The following is a 22,054-nucleotide window of genomic DNA, read 5'->3' on the forward strand; positions in this document are numbered from 1 at the left end:
AACTAAAAATTATAAACCTTAGTAAAAGAATATGTGAAATGATATTTTGTAAAATTCAAATCATTTATTTTAAGAACATACAGCTAACTTGAATATTGGATTTAGATTTAACAGTAAGATTTTTTTATCTACTATTCATCCCAAGTTGTGCTCTTAGAGAGAAAAAAGAGGTCAATGAAGAATCTCCATGAAAAAAATTAAACAATCATGGTATTTACAATGGTTTATTGCATTTTAAATAGTTATTTTTCTATTTTTTAAAGCATGGAATTTTTAAAAGAAATTTTATAGAGCTGATAACATTTATAAATTTTGAAAAAAACTTTTCACAAAAGTAAATGCAAAATAAAGCAATTTTTGATGGGAACAGCAGATTAAAGCAGTTTTTTTTGTAAACAGTTGCCAGATATTTCTCTACATTCAAAAACTAAATTTTAAAAATTCACAAAAAAAAATCCCTTAATATGGCCTCCAACAAAGCTTGTTAATCATAAATGATTTCAGAATAAATATTAAAAATATAAAAAATTATTGGACGTACTTGTAATTCTTGCATAACTGCAACTAATTGTTTACTATACGATGGTGGCAATTGACACTTTTGCTCCAAGATTGTTTCCAGCTCAGGAGGTGGGATTTCATTGAAATGAAGTTCAATGAAACGATTTCTAAATGCCCTTGACAGTATCTAGAAGAGAACAAACACAACATCGTAACTTAACACAATATTTTCCTCTTAAAAAAAAATTTTAAAAACAGAAGGTAATGTTTTTTTTTTCAAATAAATTTACAACATTTTATTTAAGAAATTAATAAATTTACAAATCAATCAGCTTGAAATATATATTAAATAAACATAAACTGGTGTAAATTTAATTTTTACCCACATTTTAATATTACTAAACTTTATATGTAGTCAACAAAACTTTACTATTCAGCATTGCAAAAATAAAAAAATATTTACAGGATGAAAACTATAACAATGAAATAAATAATAATTCTCGCAACAACCTACAGTAGGCGGAGGAGGTCATAGAAGTTGAGTTACCACAATTTTGTGACAGTATAATTGTGGCAATGTGGTCAACATTGCGTATAGGCTACCTTCGTAGATCTGAATTGCGTACATCTGAAGCTGGGTGGGATTTAAACCACCACTGGGGCTCAAACTACAGTTCTTCACAATTCGATTCAGTTTATTCGATTAACAAAACAATAATGAAGATAAACAAATTTGTGATGGGTCTGATTAAAAGATAAATTATTTCGTGAACGGTCCGCTTTTATGGAAAGATATTTTGTGAAAGGTCCGTTAACAGACCCAAATTTCTTCTAAACAGACCCCTGACTTCATTTACTAGTTGTAAGTGATACAGCCAAGAAAGAAATGAAAAACAATTTTGTAAGAATAAAAACTCATATACCTGATATAAATTAAGCTAAAAAAATAATTTTTTTACTCACTTTTCTCCCACCATAAATGCCTGCTGGATTTTGAGTAGCAAAAATCATAAAACCTCGATGTGCTTTGACCAGAGTTTGCGTTTCAGCTATGAACAGTTCACGGTTATCATCCAACACCTGAAAATATATAATTAAATAGTACGCTTTAAATAAATAAATGGGTATTATCTTCATTTCAAGTTTCTCTCCACCAGGAAGAGCCAAGCACACTTTACAACAAATACAGTCAGTAGAATATCAATATAAAATTTAAAGGTATGTAAACAAACATATGAAACAGCTATAAACCATTCACAACAAAGTTAAAAAGTCATTGAAAGAAAGATTAATCAACTTTCATATATTAATGTAAAATAAAACATAAAAAAATTAACAGAACATTGATTAAGAACAATTTATTTGAAGAACGTTTCACACATGTATAATTTACGTTAAATAAAAAAAACATAAGAGTGAAGAGCGTAGGTATAAAAAAAACTGGAATTTGGTTATACCCATTTTACCTATGTTTACACAAAAATTCAAAACCCATGATAAAAAGTGAGACATTTCAATAAGAAAATCTAAAAAGTGAAAAATTTTAAATTATGCTTTTCATATTTAATGTTATAATTAAAATAATTTTTAATTATGTTTTTTTTAATGTTATTAACATAATTTTCCATTATATTTATTTTATAATTAATAATTAAATATTATTTTAATTTTATATTTTTATCTTAATATTATATTTGTTTTATTTCCATCTTATTATTCTAACTTGAATTAAAAATTTGACTTTGATCTTTTTAAGAAAGAAGGAAAAAATATTACATCATTACTTTCAATAATAACATATCATAACTATTTGGTTCAAAATATTTACACCAATTCAGCAACACTTACTCTATTAAGAGCTTCCATAACTTCAGTTGGTGCGAGATTAAGTTCATCTAAAATAATCCAACTACCTTTTCTCATTGCTTCAACCAATATACCTGGAAATAAAAAGGAACTTGAAAAAAGGACTTGAATATGTATGAAAAATTAATTAAAACAGTTGGATAGGAAAATACTAAAACCATAAGTACTTATCTCACAAAGAAAACACATAAGAAGGTTAAGATCTATTGAAAATTTAAAATATTACAAACAAGAAAATTTTCAGCAAAAATGAAGTTGAATTCTTTTAAAAATTATCTTTTTTAAAAATATAATATAAAAATATTGAACTATTTTATTTTTTGAACTATATTAAATATTGAACTATTTTTATTATAAAAATTTTGAACTTTTCTGAAGAAAAAAAATTCAAATGAACAATATAAAAACGAACCTTCTTTAAAAACAAGTTTCCCAGTTACATCAGCAGCATAGGTTCCAACATATTCTTGAATATCCGTGTGTTCATGATTGTTTACTCGGACACAGTGATTACCAGTAATTTTTGCTAGATATTGTATTAAACTTGTTTTTCCAGATGATGTTTCTCCTTGCAATAAAACTGGATACGTCCTACATAGATATTTGAAGGAACAAGAGACAAAATTAATTAAAATCAATTTTTGTAACTTACTTCTTACTACATTTTGCGCTAAAACATTTTTAAGACCAATAAAGTTTCGTAAAAAAAAAAAATTTAAAAAAAAAGCATGACTTAATGAATAGTCACAAAATTTTTTTATTAATTTCAATAGCATAATTTCGATAACAACGTTACAAAAATTAATTACTACTAATACAAATGCAGACTATCTCAGCAACAACATATTCCAACATGGAAGCTTAATTCTCAAAAAAATATTTAGTTGATTTAGGAGAACATATAATAAATTAATAAGAATGTAAACATTATTGTTCATCTTACCCGGCAGAAACAATTCGGGCTAAGTCGTGTAAATTTCTCTTCACAGTGTCTGTAAAAATATAATCCTCGGGCTTTTCAATTTCTTGTTTCCCTGCCCTTATCCAATACCCAGACACATTGACATGATTTCCTCCTTTAGGCTCTGGTATACTTTGGTGCAAAATCGATAGTTGTTTTTGACCAAGAATCTTCTCTTTAATGATGTCAGTCACTATCTTATGTGAAGGGTTATCCAATTGTGATAAAAAACTCAAGCAAAAAGCCTAAGAAAAATAAAAATGTAAATTGGATATATAACAAAATATAGTCATGTTTACTAAGAAAAAATTTCAAACTTTGACGTACCTCATAAAGAGAACGAGGAACATTGTGGCAAGGATTGCTAGCTGCATAACTTAATGCTCTGCAAAGAGTTCGAAGACTGCAGGGAAAAAAAATTATTTACTAAAAACAAAGCCAGAAGGAAACCATACAGTAATGAAATATCTCAAGTTTATTATATGTTATTACAGAACTTTGCTTTATATGTATATTACAAACAGAGAGCGATGTGATTTTTTTAAGACTTGTTGATTAAAATATTCCAACTTAACTTTCTGTTTCAAGCTAAAAAACATTTGATTTATCTTTAGTTATCAGAATTATCAAAAGTCTGCAGGCATTATTAAACTTTATACTGATATTAAAAGTCACATATATTATTCGATTTAAAATAGCATAGAACTTTCAATGTTGTATTGAAGCATCATTTTAAGTATGCAAGAAAATATGGAAAAATTGCAATGAGATACTTTTCCATACGATTTTTTCACCATTTTTCTATATTGTACGTATGTATTGAAGATAATGCTCCAGAACAGCATCTAAACTAGCATACTAATTTATCTATTTTAGTATATTTGTGATTTTTTACATTGGTTTTTGTCTTTTACAACTTATATTTAATACAGTAGTAAGTAGGAAGAAAAAAAAAAAAGAATATCTTGCTTAATCCTTTATCGTAACAGAACTTGAACAAATTTGCACAATTTAGTATAGGTTGCAACTTATTTATCTTAGCAATAAAATAAATGCAAGATTAAATCAAACAAAATAATGATGTTGTACTGTTTAAGAATAAGACAAGACATGTATATTTGTGCTCATTTCACCTTATATTAACATAACAATGAGGGAAAAGTATGAATCTTCTACCAGCATTACAGCCTATTACCAACCATGGTATACTCAAGTAATTTGTTTCATCCTCTGTCTATCCAACACCATTATTTTCCATAAACTCCCACACTATTCAGCCACCTTACCACACCAAGTAATTACCTAGTATGTGGTCTGCCTCTCATTATTTGTTCCTCTGACTTGAGGAAAGTTATTTTGTCAACGGGTTATTGCTGAATTATCTATAAATACAATTGGAGAATCTCATATGTCAGATTTTTATTGCCTTCACTATTTTTAAAATCTATAAATCTGTTGCATCAAAAGCACAAATGACGCCAAATAAACAAACAAAGCACCATTATGGCACTGTAATAAAGCACTTTCTTCAATTACCAAACACAGAATTTTTGTATTTCTTTCATTTGGCATCAACGCCTTTATTATGTAGCAATATTAAATTCACTGATACCTAAAACTATGTAGCAATATTTCATTCACTGACATCTAAAACTATTGAGCAATTTTTCATTCACTGATATTTAAAACTATCAGGGGTCAGTCTATGTTTTTCTGAGAGGTACCTATTTTGTGAAAATTTAAACAAAATTTGTGAAAATTATATTAAACAAACAACACAAAAATATGGTAAAAACATGGACTTATCCTTCTGTACGAGATTGAAAAATAAAATTTTAAGAAACAGTATTTTGTGAAACTACCCTTTTTCTTAAAGTTGAATTTGTGAAGGTTCCATTAAATGGTAATAAATTTGGTCAGGACAGAACCCTACTATGTAGCAATATTTCATTCACTGATATCTAAAACTATGTAGCAATATTTCATTCACTAGTATCTAAACGAAATGTTAATTAAAAGAGTGTGATTGTGTTAAAATTAAAGCACACTTTTTAAAAAAATGCTATATAATTGCTATTAATTTAAATACATTAATTAAAATAAATACTACCAGTACAATTAAAAAGAAATCTATTTACTATTCCCTAACTAACAAATATTATTACCTGTAATGTGGATGATGTCCAGTTCCATCATTTAATTTCTCGGTAGCCATTTTCTTAATATCCAAATAAAATTTAACTATATTTTCAATAGTATCCACTTTCAAAGACAAACCTTTTAAATACTCTTCAACTAATATTGTGAGATCATTCTTTTCCGATAATTCATCAACAAAGTATTCAGTAAATCTATAATTAGAATAGTTTCATTACAGACTGATAATAATGAAATCTAATAATGAAAATGATGTTGATTGAAAATAATGATAATTTCCAGTACCATTCTTATACCAAATGATAACATTTTCTAGATTGAATTTGTGATATTTGATAGAGTTTAAATACTTTATATCTGTTAACATCTTAACAAATAATAAATAAAATTGTCAACTTTTAATCCACTTATTGTCAAAGTATGCTAACTGAAAGACAATACTAAAAAGCATTCATAAAAATGAAACTCACCATTTTTCGATATTTAAGCTAAAACACAACTCAAATATTTAAACAAAAAAAAACTTATTACTTAACTACTTAAGTCATTATTAATATCAGCATATTTTATTTACTTCTCAGGTAATCAGAAATACAAAAAAATGAGTATTCTATTTACTTTCAAAAATTCTTTCAAGTCTGTCTTTTCATATTTGCAATACCAGGTATTGTAAGGTATCAATAAACCCAAGCGAAAACAAATTCTTAAGCTTAGCCAACAATACTTAAATAATACTTTTTTTCAGCTATATGCAATATCGTAAAACATTATAAAAAATACCATAAAGCATTACAGTAATATCATTAAACATTACACCACAAAATCTTTTTAAGTAGAGTCAGATATGCTCAGTATTATGAACTGGTTTGATTGCTGAACTATTTGGTCAGGCTATTGTATGTTTTTATAAAGTATAAAAACCCATACTTCGGATATCTCTTCCATGGATATATTTTAGCATCAAAATAAACATATCTTTATCTTCCTCTTTTCTTTTTAAGAAAAAAAAACTTCATTTTTTGTGTATTTGCGGTTTTGAGGGAACCAAGTATCATTTGACACATATTCTCTACTTCTAACTTCTGGTGATTTATGTATTAAACCCATAAATCACCAGGAAAGGGAGAGAACTGCCAAGAATATCCAGGGTATGCTCCTCTTCTGGAACACAGGAAAAGAGGGAGAACAATTTAAAAAAGGCCAACTACATCCCCTCTCCTCAAGTGATGTCCAAACAAGTATAGCAAGTGGTTAGGAAAAGAAGCATTTCTTAAAACAGCGATAAAAAGGAATTTTTTGTCCCCCATCTCTATCGACTTAATTTCAAGGATAACTGAAATTTTCACATCTTGTCTTAATCATTCTACTTCAAAATGGTGGAGAGAGTTATTAATGTTTCCATTTACATATAACTAGTTGATAGTTTTTTCTTCAATTTTTCGCTTTCAATATTTTGAGAAAACATTCAATTCTCCATTCAAAGTTCTTTTTTTTGGTTGATTAGATATCATCGTAAAAACATTTTACTAACCCAGAAACACTGTTTGCTTTCCTTTCATTTTATGAGACTTGTTATAACCTTTGTTTATTTTGAGTGCCTATCATAAGGAAAAATCTATTATCTGGACTTATAAGGAAAAATCTATTATCCTACCGATTCGGGATACAAAACTTTTTGCTGCATGAAACTTTTTTTAAAAAAAATAAGATTACAAGGTTATTTATAATAGATTTTAGCCTTTGGCATTTAAAGATTTATAGGATATGAGAAGAAATGGTAAATCATCGAATGGCTTCTATCTTTGGTATCATTTAAAAAAAGGGGGGAACAACATTTGAACAAGACTTTAGTATTTCACCATAGTCAAAATATAAAGATAGACACCTTTTCAATCTATGAATGATTCTACAAACTATGAATACACAAGCCAAACAGCCTCATTAAACTAATTCACTTAGAAATATTGAAAATAATCTTATTCTTTATGCAACATGCAAAATTTTTCCAAGCAAAAATATAAACACTTATATAAAAACAAATTTTTAAATAACTGTNCATTTAAAGATTTATAAGATATGAGAAGAAATGGTAAATCAACTAATGACTTCTATCTTCGGTATCATTTTTAAAAAAAGAGGGGGGGGGGGGANAAAAAGGGGGGAACAACATTTGAACAAGACTTTAGTATTTCACCATAGTCAAAATATAAAGATAGACACATTTTCAATCCATGAATGATTCTACAACTATGAATACACAAGCCAAACAGCATCATTAAACTAATTCACTTAGAAATATTGAAAATAATCATAATCTTTATGCAACATGCCAAATTATTTCAAGCAAAAATAGAAACACTTATCTAAGAACTAATTTTTAAAATAACTGTTTAACCATTGGAAAAATAAATGTAGGGAAGATTCCTGTGAGACTTTAACCAATACATGTATATAATTTTATATCACTTAAGAAACTGACTAAAAGAGACTTACCTACTACGAATACCAGCAGGTAATTCTTTCTTGCCAATATCAGTGGCAGGATTCATACAAGCAAATAGACGAAAATCAGGATGTCGATATATAGGTTCAGTGTCACTTTAAAAAAATTGGAACGTTAAAGCAAAATTTAAGAAAAGCTACTGTAAACATTCTGAGACCAAATTTTAAAAAATATTACATTACCCTTTATCTAATAACAGCAAAGTATTGTCATCTTTTTCCAATACTCCAGAAAGACATTCAAGAGTTTCTGCTTCTGCTAAATTAATTTCATCAAGTAAAAGCCACTCTCCATTTTTCATGGCTTTAACTAAAGCTCCCTAAAAAAATTATTTAAGAAAAAAAAAACATTTAATTTGATATGCATTTTAAAATATATTAAAAGCATTTTAAAACCAAATGTAGACCTTAACCTACAAGCGTAATAAGCGTAAAAGGTAAACACAAAACAACTACAAGAAAAAAAGTAAAACCAAGCAACAGAATTTTTTGCATCAATAGAACCAACATTATCACCAAAAGTTGACTTTGCATGGCCAATTTTTTAAACAAAGAATAGGAACCTTTAAAGCACTTTTAAAAAAATTGCAGTAATAAAATTATTTTAACATGAAAGCTTATCATGTTAATATCATACATGTTCCTCATATATAAAAATTAACAAATTGCAAAAACATTTTCAAAGTTTTTACAGAATCAGGACAAATAGATAACCTATTTTTGGAAAAGAACTCTTAATCTTGATTTTAATTGCAATCATACATTTATGTATACATACACATTTATATCAATTTGCGTACATGCATACACATTTTAAGTATAATTTTAAATCTAGTCAACATGGAGTTTATCATTTTATTCTTTAAATTAATAATTACTTTATTCAGCTTTGTAAAAAAAAAATACATTTCATTTTCAAATTAGTTTTAAAAACCTTAATAATATTTAAAAAAATATATATTAATCATATTATCCATATTAAAATAAAATTTATTTTTAAATGTTATGCTATACAAAGGCATTTGTAAAATTAATATTTTTTTATCATACTGAATTGATAAAGATAAGTAGAAAATTAAGCAAACAAAAAAAATTTAAAATTACTGAAATAGGTAAAATAGAATTTCTCATGAAAAGTTTTTTCCATGTTATAGTGTTCTCTTAAGGTTGCATCGTATCACAATTTGTATACACAAACAACATAATTATTAAAGAAAATTAGAAGCTTATAGCTCATATAAAATATCTGCAATTTACATTGAACTTTAAGTTTATATATTCTTCTAAAATTGCTCAGTGAAAGAAATAAATGAAATGCTAAATAACAGACAATGTGAAAACTCAAGGTTATAATCCATAACATTCGAACCTTCCCATGCTTCCATTTAAATTTTTTTCTTCTTTTACACTATTTTTCAATTAATATATATTTAACAGGCATATAGCACCATGTCATTAAATAAATTATGTTAGAACACAACTATAATGAATGAGTTGTTTTTTACAAGATTCTTTTGCGAATAATAATGATCATCCTATGACAAAATTATGCCTAACATTCTTTCTATAAAAATTGCATGATTTAATTTACATTAATCATGCAATTTTTATAGAAAAAATTTTAAGTTGCAATTTCTCCAATTAAGATTAAAAACCAGGTAGAAATATTTTAGACTTTCAAATTTTTTTTTTTTAATTTTTAAAATTTTTTTTTCATGTTTGGTATAGTAATTTTGATTAATTAATACACTATTGCAGTAAAACAACATTATCAATCCAATTGAAATGTTTCAAAATCAAAAGTGCTCTTTATAAACGAATGTGCATTGTTTCCAACCACTTTACAATGCTGTGAGAAAATTGTTTAAACTTTATCTTTTTCACAAATAATTAAATTTAAAAAAAATTTGAGAATCTAGTTAATAATTATCAACATATTCTTCACATAAGTATTTACTGGGTACAACAAAAATGTAAAAAGTGAGAACTAAGTTAATAAATTTAACTAAAACTGATTATCAAGTGATGCAAATTTTATAATTAAGAACATGAAGTACTCAAAGAAGTGATTTAGGTCTCATAAAATTAATTAATCAATCAGCCAAAGACGTCACCGGTTATATAATACATATTGAAAATTAGAAATGCCAAATATTGAGGCCAGAACTGATTTCAGACTACGATGATTGTTATATTATGAAAACACTTGATATGAAAATTAATACAAGTATAATAACCAGCATCTCTTATGAAACTAATTAATAGTAAATTAAAAGCAAATGCATATAATAATATTGTTTACTTCAATAAATTTAAATGCAATTGGAGCAGTAGAATCAAACTTGTGCTTTTTTAAGCATTGAACTTTTTCTCCAAATTTTCTCCAACGTCCAACCAGCTCTAAGTGCTTTGCAGTATTTTCTGGAAAATATAAATTAATTATATTTATATTGTAAATATTGAATACTTTATGTGTGACTATTTAAAAACTAATATAATATAATTTCATTTAATAAAGTTTATTGTTAGTTACATTTTTTATTATATTAAGGTTTTACAGTATACATCTATAGAGACGACGGTCGATATAATGACCCATGTGGTCAAAACAAAATTTGACTAAAACATGTTTGGTTCCTACATCGTGATTACAAAATATTAGTGCAAATATTTACCAATATTTCATAAAAATTGGACTTATTTTGGAAAAACCAGCTACACTTTAAATAGAATTAAGAAACTGTTTAATTTATAATTTTTTAATATCCAATAAGTAGAAGTATTAAAGGTTAAAAGTACAATGACATCTTTTAATATTGCAGATAAACTTTAGCCAGTCATTTAATGTGTTTTTTAGATTTTAGAATTTTGCTTTACGAGAAAGATGTCATGAAATTTGAACACTCTCATCTACCTTTATACTGGGTTGTTCGGAAAGTAATTTCGTTTTTTGAGGGAAAATGAAAGACATTTTTCGTATAATGAATAAATATTTTATTAAATTATATATTGGCCATTCTGGTCCAACACCTTTTCATATCTCTCTGGCAGTAGCATGATTCCACGCTCATAAAATTTTGGTCTTTGCTGGCAGAAAACTGATCCAGGTGATTTTTCACCTCTTCATTTGAAGTAAAGGTTTTACAGTTCAAAAAACCTTTACAGGTTTAAGGTCAACAGTTACAAGAACAAATAATAATTCGAAGGCGACAGATCTGGAGAATATGGTGGGAGTGGCAATGTATCCCATTCAAGTTGTAAAAGCTTTTAGCAAGTGACCAAACTTGTATGAGGTCTCGTATTATCTTGGTGGAACACTATACCTTTTCTGTTGAAGTGCATCATTCAGTTTGTCAAGCTGACAACAGTAGACTTTCGAATTAACTGTTGTGCTATACGGTAAAAGCTAAAAAAAAAAAAAATATTCCTTTAAAATCCCACCAAACAGACAGCATCACCTTTTTTTTATGGATATTGGCTTTTGAAATCCTTTGAGCTGGTTCATTTTTCCCCCTCCATGATCTCTTGCGTTTAACAATGTTATAAACAACCCATTTTTCTCCTCCAGTAATGATGCGCTTCAAAAATGGATCATTTTCGCGACGCTTGAGAAGCGAATCACAGGTGCCAATGCGAATATACAAATTTCTCTCCGTGAGAACATGGGGAACCCATATATCGAGCTTCAAGGTTAAACCCAGGCCTTTCAAGTGGTCATAAACAGTTGAATTCGATAAATTTAACCTCTCACCAATCTCGAGTGTTGTCATTCGCCGATTTGCATCAACTAATGCCTTTATCGCGTTTCTATCAGCTTCAACCAGCCTTCCAAAACGTGGTGCATCATCGACATCAAAATTGCCGGATTGAAACTTTGCAAACTAGTTCTGGCACTTGCATACTGTCAACACATCTTTTCCATACACATTGGTTAATTTCTTTCTGACATGAACAGCATTTTTACCTTTTCTATACTACAAAAGAAAAATACGACGGAAATGCTGCTAATTTGCTTTCCATATTTAAAAGTGCACTAACCAAAAACTACTGAGTTGAATTAATTGAACTTTTTCACACACAAGTCTTGATATATCAGCTCTCAAAACATACAATGATAATGCGGCTTAAGTGTGAAGTTGGGTTCGAAAAAATACAATTAAATCTTCTGTTGGAAAAACGAAATTACTTTCCCAACAACCCGATAATTACATAATGTTTTTTAATTAGTGTAAAATCAAATTAGTGTTTAATCAGTGATTTTTAATTAGTGTAAAGATATTTTTTTAGTGACCTTGAATAACTCCAGCATTTTGTGATTTGGATGTTATTCTTCTATCCACTTCCTTTCTAATTTTTAATTTTAGAAGCAGCCATTTTTGCTAAATTACATCGTCCAGAAAACAGAGCAAAATTAAAATCAAGAATATTAACAATAAGTCTTTTAATTCTAAAATATACCACCTCTTACAAGATTTTACAAAAAGAGTGAATGCAGTTTTCAAACAAGAAAATTATGATTGATAAATGCAATAAAACTTTGAAAATAAATTTTGGAAAGTTATGATTATGCAGAAAACAGCAATTTCTACAGAGCAATATCCACTTCAAATTCAAGTTTATGGTAAGTAATCAATATTTCACAATTCTTTTGAGCATTGATTTCTGTTAGGACCTCTTAGGTTAAGAATAGGGGGTCATGTCATTCTTATTTCATTCAAAGAAAATTCAAGAGGTACAAAAAAAAAACAAAAAAAAATAGTGGTGCGAATAGTTTTCTGTCAATCGAAAAATATTAGTTTTGAAAAGCGAAAGAATATCTAACATCAGATCATGAAGGGATTTTCTCGGAATAAAAAAATTAAACAAAATTTAAGCGATTATATTGAAATGAAAGGTTTTATTCAGACGTTCTGATGGACATTAAAATAATATTACATGCATGTAACAATAAACGAGACTTCCTGTAGCAGTTATCATAGGAAGAATTGCACTAAAAAGGTGACATGCTAAAAAGCGTAGATCATAAAAATAACATTATTCTTAACTATTTGACTTCATACAAAAGTATTTTCTGTTATTTACATATTTAAATCGTGATAACTGATGTTAATCACTTTTTTTTTATCTGAATAGAAATACTTTTCAATTCATATTTTCTAGTCAGTCAATGGATACAAAACGTCTTTAATCTAATTTTTCATCTTTTTCCTCTAGATAACTTGATCTTAACCCGAAATATGAATTTTCATTTAAATTTACCTTCTCTAGCATTACTTGGTTGTTGTAGACGAAAAGAAATGCAATTTATATTTCATCTCACCACAGATTGAGATCGACTTATTACAATCTTTTTGGATGAAGACTTTGTAAAGATGCAAAAGTCAATGAAAATAAAATCATTCCTTTAAGATTCACAGCTTCGTTTCCTTTGTCAGGAAAATGAGAAGTCTTAAAGAATGCGCATTAGGCAACAAACCTCCATGTGGTGCACCCTGAGAAATGCTAAATCTGTTACAATGACTGCTTCTATCAATCTTTTAATCCAGTCATGACTATTTGTCATGACGGTAAAAAAAAAGTATTCTATTAAGCAGAAGACAATTAAAATTAAGAATTTATTTTCTCTACCACAATGAATTTTGAAAATATGTATTGTAAGGTATACGTTAATTTAAAAAATTTTTAGGTGTTCTTTTATTAATAACTTTATACCAGTTTTGTAAAAAAAATTAGCAACTTAACAAATTTTTAAAATTGTTCACTTTTTATTAACTAGATCATTTTCAGTTCTAACTTGTTCGGATAATTAACACTTTCCTGTAACAGAAGAATTTTTATAATAAAATATGGCATAACCAGAAAGAAATGGTATGCAAAGCATTATTACTAAAACATTATCAAATGTCACCATTTAAAAAAAAAAAAAAAATTAGATACTTTACTTGAAAGCAAGAACTTTATAACTTGATCCATTGCATGTGACATGAGATCAAGTAAGATCTTGTATGATTTTCTGTTGTACTGAGACTGAAAAATATAAAAAAATAAATTAATGGTCAAACATGTAGTCAAATGTGCTTTTAACTTCATAAGAGACTATAACTTTGTAAGACTTATAACTTTATAAGAAAATTAACAATGGGTCATTGCACATATAAAATTGAAACAATATTCTAAGCAGTCTAAAAGAAAAATGAGAGTTAAAATTAAAAACAAATTTAAAATCTTATTAAAAGTGAAAAAATCTTAATTTTGTTGTCATTTGTTTTGTCAAGTTAATGTGACGTTCAAACACTTTGAACACAAAAATTATAGCTCCATTAGAAGAGATTTGCAAATTTTCTTGAAAATATATGAATTTTTAATTTTATGATATGAATTTTTAATTTTAAAATAACATAAGATGGTTTTAAATTAAAAAGAATCATCATTATCATTTTAAAAAGGGTTTTCTTAAACTAAATAAAAATGAGCTCTTTAATTTCATTGTTAATTATTTCTAAAAAATATTTAGCAAGCTTTCTAAAAAACATTTTTGTTTCTATAAATATTTACTAGTTTAACAATTAAATTTGTAAAAATATAATACATAAATGTAATGAATGATCTGCTTAATTACAATAAGAAAAATTAATTAACCACTAAATTTAATGTTAAGAATGTACTAAAATTTATTTAAGAAAAAAATTTTCTTACTTACTTTAAGATGATGAAAATGCCTTAACAGCATCGTCTATAATTTTAAATCCTAAATACTGATATGGGCAGCTATATGTTTCCTTTATTATTATTATTAATATCCTTTTCTTTCTTTTTGAAGTTGAAAATTTTATTTTATTAAACAGATTTGCCTAAATTTCATATCAACCCATTGAGCAGATAAAATTATATCTTTTGTGATGATCCATATTTATATTTTAGAAATATGTACAAAAGAATTAACAACACAGATGAAAAACGGACTTTAAGAATGTAAGAGTAACATAGTTTTATTTACGGAAATATACAATTTCGGAACACAAGATATTGGACTAATAATGCAACATGATCTTCACATGGATATATGAGAGAAAGGGAAAATGCTTGAACTGGATTGGTAAGACTACTTTTTTTTCTGTTTTTATTATCTTAACAGATTTAAAGAAATATCGTTTATACTTAATCAATATTTAAAGTTCACTTTAATAATTTTAAATTGTTTAATCACTTGATTTATTCAAAAATTGGATATTATAAACTAGTTATAATAGGTAAAATAAGTTTATCATTACTTTATGGTACAAATATTGCGCAAAACAAAACATAATTTAGTTACTAAATAAAATTCATTCAAAGGATTTTGAGCTGTTTAATCATTTGATTCATTTCAGTTTTAGATATTGAAAATTAGTACTTAGAAATGTGATGATTCTGTGATGTGTGTAATTACGTGCAAAACAAATTTTTTTTTTTAGAATTATCTTGGATGTTTTTAGCTGTAATCATTTTTATTAATATTTAGGTAATTCATATTAAATTAAAATTAAAAGAGCTGATGTGATTGTTTTTAATGGTTATTTTGTGCAAAATAAGATTGCTTTTTAATAATTGTAAATTTAATAATTATTTTGATAATTTGTTATTGTTTAATTATTTACTCATATTTAGATATATGTAAGAGATGTGTTTAGTCCACAATCATTCATATAGTAAAATTTCGTGTGGCGCATATCCATAAAATTATAACAAGATACATAAATCAAACATGATATTTCATGACATCAAAAGAAATATGAATCTAATTATTTAAAAGATCAAGTGCAGTTACTTAAATACACACACAAACACACATATATCTATATACAGTACAGAACCCGTTATCCGGAAATCAGAAAACCGGAAAACCAAAAATCCGGAACGAAATATGATAAAGTTTCCTGCCATTTTTTAAAAAAAAAACTTTTTTTTCCTCATAAGATTTTAGGATTTTTCTTTCTTTTTTGAAAGATGTTTACCTTGTAAACCAAGCNACCATCATTTTGGAAATAATCATTAGTGTATTACTTCATCGTTTTTTCTTCTTTTTAAGATTATTTCCAAAAAAATTTTTTTAGTTGACTTTAACAATAAAAAAAACGGCTTTTTGTAGCGATTCAGAAATCCGGAAAAATCAGTCATCGGGAATAGCGATGGTCCCGATCGTTCCGGATAATCGGTTCCCTACTGTATATATAAACTCAGCTTTTTTTTCTGTGAAAACATCCAGAAACAGAAAATGTTTTTAAGATACCATATTACAGCTGTCTACCGTACAATAAACATATAGCTAAACAAAAAAAAAGTTATGAATATGCAAGTTATTACATAACTAAATGTTAAACTCAAATTTATATAGTCTTAGTTTCATATTCACGATACTTAAAAACTACATACAACATTTTTAGAAAAAGGTACTTAAATTTCTGCATGGAAATTTAAAGCAGGAATATAGTTTTAAAAAAATATGCAACAAATATTAAAATTGAAGTTCCATAAAAACTTACAAAAGCTTAACTACCTAATGGTTTTTATTTATTTTTTATACAGATCTCATTCCCATTAAAATTAAAGTAATTATTTCATTTATTCAGGTTACAAAAAATAATTCAACATTTAGTACTCACTGATATATGTTTTATAAATTTATCATTACGATCCTTATTCATACAAAATTGAAATAGTTCTTCAAACTCCTGTTTGATAGGCTGGATGGCAAAACTAATATCCATGGGTTTATATCTATGTTAAAAAAAAAAAAAAAAAAAAAAAAAAAAAAAAAAAAAAAAAAAANAAAAACAATGAACATAAAATAATTAATTATAAACTTTTTTCAAAAAATGATGCTACGAAAACAAATTTTAAAATTTTAGTATGTACTAAGAAAATAATAACTTACAGGTTAAAAATTTTAACATCAAGAACAGCAAAATAAATCAGAATCAACTTATGTATTGCCTTTGATTCCAAATCATAACATTTGAGTTAGAGAAACGATATCAGGGAATTGGAAGGTGAATAAGTATTGAGCAATATAAAGTGTTTAAGTTGGACAACTTTAACCACAACTAATCAACTTCACTGAATTTTATTTATTATTTTTGATAGTCTGTTACAACATTAATTAACAACTCAATAATAATTATAATAGAGATTATTCAAAGAAAGAATAAAAAGCATATTTGTCTTAATAAAGTTGATTTAAATAAAAGTTTGCTTCAAATTATATTGGTTTTTTTTACAGCCCTTCAAGATTTATAACAATCTATGAATTGACTACAGAAACCAAACTGCACTCAGTATACACATTACCCAACCACAGCTAAGTCTCATTTTTTGTGCTCTATCTTTTAATGGTCATCGTACGGATGCCACTTAGTTTTGATCCTGGTCATACAATGCGGACAATACTAAAACTGGTACCCCTCTCTCCAAACATTCACAACCAACGAGAGGATTCTCAGCAGCAGTCTTGATGTGCATGTTGTAGCATATACATGACCGCTATTCTGCCAACTGCCTGGATCGAATTCATGACCACCGGCAGTGTGAGTGACATCATAATAGACTGTGCCATCAGAGGATTGCCTTAAATATGTATTAGAGTTTACTTCTTTGTGGTAATCATGTGACATGTTACTAAATTGTAATGTAATCTACAATAACATCAAACGCATTCATCATTTTTTCCCCTTTTTCATTGTAATGGAAATGCATTTACTTTAAGTATATTGGAGAATTCAGAGACAGTTACTAAGACAAAGTGCATTAGTAGTATTTTGTATAGTATTTTACTGCACTTCTGTTGCTTGTGTACAACTTTTGCCTCACAACTCACACACATCAACAACAATAAATAATCTGGAAAGTTCTCTAGGCAGTATTTGCTCAGTTTGTTTCCATGGACTCTAATTGTTTCTTTTTTCAATGAGGATAGCAAATAAGAATTTTATTAGAAATTTTGTCATGCATTATTGTTTGCATAACCTCATCTTATTACACGGATTATATTGCGGCACTATTGCACAGAAGATAGCAGCTTTCAAAAAATCCTTAATAAATTATTAAACAAAAATACATATTTCTTTCAAAATTAATTAAACTTTAAAATATTTCTTAAGAATGTTTATTTTCTTGAAAAAGAAAAATTTAATAATAGATTAAAATATTTCACTATAAAAAAAAAATTTAAATTTGTTCCCTTAATCTAAAGAGGCAATAGCAAGAAAATATTGTTAAACAATTACCTAAATTTAATTTTCTTAATTTAATTACCCTAGCAATTTGATTATTATTATTTTTAAAGTGCGTAGCCAATAAAAAAAATAATATTTAATTTTTACATTAGCAAGATTTTTTTAAATTAAAAATTTAATGGAATTTTAATAATATTTTAAAACAAAGTTCAATTAATCATCTAAAAAAATAGCTATAACTTTAAAACAATGTGTCTTACCCTCCAAGCAGATCAATGGAATCACTTTGTTGACTCATGTTAATAACAGTCAACTTTTGATCTGAAATATAAATTAAAATAAATCAATAGATCAATTAATTTTGATATACATGTTTTTTATTTTAATAATCTTTAAAATGATAAACTCTTGCTAAAATTCTTACATATTGATAATATTCAAGGCAAGATTGCTAGCATTTCATGTTTCAAAAGAATATGAATTTTAATTACAATAAATCATATTATTTGTCTAAAAATAAGACAACATTTAAAACTATAATGAATTGCTAACCATCACAAAATGACATCATCACACACTAATAAGTTCATGAGATCAGTTTTTTTATAGTTCCAGTATTAAACACGGTATCATGCTCAGCAATTTTACGTCGTATTTTGTCAATTGCGTCACATTTTTTACAATAGCTGCTATTTCACCATTTTCGCCCCCCAAAAAACGACAGGAATGAATATTGATAGTAAATTTGTTACTTAAAAAAATTAACCTTATTGTTGCAAAATACAAGTGATGTAGCATTCAAATGAAAATTAATTAATTTTAAACGTAGATAGGCAATGTTATATTTTATTACAGATAATTTAAAATTCATTAGTTAATAAGCATATTTTAAAATTCAAGATAGTTTTAATATTCATCATAGGCAAGTATAAACAAGTAAAAAAGCTTGCTGAGAAAATTGTCAACTTAGCATTACTTCTGCAAGGAATTTAACTTCTATGAAACAAGTTTAAAAAAATAAATAACTAGTTACAAAAACTAATTTCAAACAAACTATAATTTTATAATTTTGATTTATTTCTAAACATTAGAAATGTGAGAAAATAAAAGACTAACAATTATACAAACAGAGTAGAGCAATAACAGAAAAATAAAACTCTAAAGAGATTTCTCAATGATTGAAAGTCCAGTAATCGAATGACGTTTGCGAGTGTATCTAAAGCACGTCTTGCATTTCATAGATGCCGAGAATCACTTTTTTCTTCTTGTAGCCCATAACAGCTCTCGTTATTTCAATTTCAGAGCCATAACTTGAAAACAATTCTCTTACATTCACATGGTGTTCTTTTTTTATTCCTATCATGTATAACAGTGTATGCCAACAGTGTATGTAAGTATGTTCAGTATTATTTCCATTCCTAAGGTAGAGTTCCTAGATAACAGACCAGATGTTGAAAATAATGAAAGATTCAGCAAGAAAAGTGAAACGGATTTTATTCTAAATGGCGTAATTCAAAGCTTTTTCCAAAATGCGAGAAATTCGCGAATTTTGAAATTGATTTATAGAATGCGCGAATCTCTCGCGGTAATAATTTTTTAGTGCCGAGAAAAGAAAAAAATATGCGATATTCTCGCTTTCTCGCGCTGTAGTGAAAACACTGTAACACAAAATTACAACACATTTAAGAAAAAAATATTTTTCATATTTTCACCCATGACCACACACACGTCGTAAGTTTAACGAACAAGCAACCATGTAACCCAAAACCTTGATTAAAAATAAAAACTGTCACTTCTTGTTGGCACTTTTCACCATGTGGGGAAGGGTTAAAAGGAGGAATAGAAATTACCTTACGGTAAATCTTCGTTTTGAAACTTTTTATCACCAACAATGTTACACTGATGGGTGCCATTCAGTTGGCATCTGTGCTTTGCGCACGAGCAGAAAGTTTTGATTTTATACAGCCCAGATTAATATTTAAATACAAATTAAGAAAATTAATAATAAATTACACTTATTTAAAAACACTTACAAAAATGTACCATTACCTCAGAATGACCACTCTACAAATGTACACTTCGAAACATTAATTCCAAGTATAATTTATAAAGAGAAAACATGCCTATTTTTTTTCACTTACTTATAGATTCTGATAAATGTTGTACAACTGAAGTTTTCCCTGTTCCTGTTTCCCCTACTAAGAGTACAGGTTCTTCATTGATAATAGAGACTGCAACTTTTTCTAGCAAACATGATGCTTGACGAGTATTAGCAAATGTACTTTTCACACTCCTTGAAAATAAAGTGCAAACACTTAGGTCATTTAACATGAATTTTTCATGTCATTCAAAACGAAAGAGCTATTTTGCTATTAATTTTTATCATAAATATTAACCTATGATTTAAAGTTTTATTTAAGCACATTTAAGATATAAAAAATACCAAAAATTAAAGGAAAAATTAATACAAACTTTGATTTTTAAGAGAAAAAAAAGGATAAAAGAAAGGAAAAACTTAAAATTGAGGTTTAATTTTTATCATAAGAATATTAAATGTTACTTTTTTGTTAAGTTAGAAAACATTAGGGTTATTCTGTTGGTAATAATTATTGTTTCAAAGTGCTATTTTTCCTCTTAAAAAGCAGTGCTTTAGATATATCTATGATAACATCTTTAGATTGTTAGGTAAACGAGATTCTGTTCCTTTAGGATAAAAAAAACTTAAGTTAGCACTTATTAAAACTCATTAAATAAAACAATCAAGTTAGTAAACAATTTTTGAGAGTGCAACTTTTTTACATGTCTGTAACAATTAATATTTCCCTTCACATTAAGAAATATTAATTAATGCCAATGTTATTTTTACAACTTGTTTGTTATTTTTATTTGTGTCCTTCTATTTTAAAACTATAGAAGAAATTCAAATGTAACTTCCTGAAAGAAGAGTTTCGAATTTTAGATTTCTTTCAGGAAGTTATTAACTAAAACGCTGAAACAAATACATCACACAATTCTTAACTCCAAGTTACAAGGATAAACAATTTCAATAGATTTATAATGTGAATTAATTCTAAAATAATGACTGCACCTGCATATTTACAAGTTTATTACCTTGTAAACGAAATCTGTTTCGTTTTCTTTAGCATTTTCGCTCTTCCAATTATTACATTATCACCATTTTCTAAAGCTGGTCTATAGCACTGATAGAAAAATCCTGCCTGAAGAAAAAATATTTATTAATATTTTTAGGTATAATAATTCATAAGAATAATCCTTTAATGGTTAAAATAGTTTAATATTGCCTTATAATGAATATATATGTATAGATCCAGTTCACGCTCTTTTCAATACGACCCCCCAACTACCAACCAATACATTAAGTCCTGTTAGTTATTCCATACACCTGATGTTGTTTTAACACCCAGTGAACTGAACTACATGTTCCAATATGGTGATCAGATTTTTTTTTTTTCAATTAATAAAAAATCACTCAAAAACAGGTGTTAAACACCGCACATGGTTTCAAAACAAACAGTTTCTCATAGACAATGAATCAATGGGCAGAAAAAGTCTCCAGGAAATGATCTAAACCACTATTCCTTTTGATGTTAATGCTCAATAAATGTTAACATTTTGAATTCTCTAAAAAGCAGAACCAACTTTTCTTATCCTGGATGGTCCTAGGCACAATCTATGGTGAAATACAGATTATTTTTACTAAGTATTAATTGCACTCTCTTCGGAAAATGGGAGTCTCCAGCCCACATTAATAACCTTAGCATGTTTTTTTTTTTTTTTTCGTTTTACAAAGAATTCAATAAATTTATCAACCACACTTTTCTAATTTGAAAATTTT

At 27.0% G+C, this 22,054-nt stretch overlaps 1 protein-coding gene across 1 annotated transcript in view; it reads right to left on the bottom strand.

Annotated features, from left to right (window-relative positions):
- LOC107455693 (midasin) overlaps positions 1-22,054 on the bottom strand; it is a 248,404-nt gene that overhangs the window by 208,848 nt on the left and 17,502 nt on the right. The window contains exons 12-26 of the mRNA XM_043040480.2: positions 21,310-21,416; positions 20,340-20,491; positions 18,459-18,519; positions 16,630-16,744; positions 13,930-14,014; positions 10,290-10,408; positions 8,171-8,307; positions 7,979-8,083; positions 5,494-5,679; positions 3,656-3,731; positions 3,311-3,573; positions 2,780-2,958; positions 2,350-2,441; positions 1,465-1,581; positions 542-688 (exon numbers count right to left, since the gene is read on the bottom strand). Of these exons, the coding sequence (XP_042896414.1) occupies positions 542-688; positions 1,465-1,581; positions 2,350-2,441; positions 2,780-2,958; positions 3,311-3,573; positions 3,656-3,731; positions 5,494-5,679; positions 7,979-8,083; positions 8,171-8,307; positions 10,290-10,408; positions 13,930-14,014; positions 16,630-16,744; positions 18,459-18,519; positions 20,340-20,491; positions 21,310-21,416 (1,941 nt within the window). The remainder of the gene's footprint in view (positions 1-541; positions 689-1,464; positions 1,582-2,349; positions 2,442-2,779; positions 2,959-3,310; positions 3,574-3,655; positions 3,732-5,493; positions 5,680-7,978; positions 8,084-8,170; positions 8,308-10,289; positions 10,409-13,929; positions 14,015-16,629; positions 16,745-18,458; positions 18,520-20,339; positions 20,492-21,309; positions 21,417-22,054) is intronic.

This window comes from Parasteatoda tepidariorum, chromosome 9, assembly GCF_043381705.1.
Source record: "Parasteatoda tepidariorum isolate YZ-2023 chromosome 9, CAS_Ptep_4.0, whole genome shotgun sequence".
Lineage (NCBI taxonomy): Eukaryota > Metazoa > Arthropoda > Arachnida > Araneae > Theridiidae > Parasteatoda > Parasteatoda tepidariorum.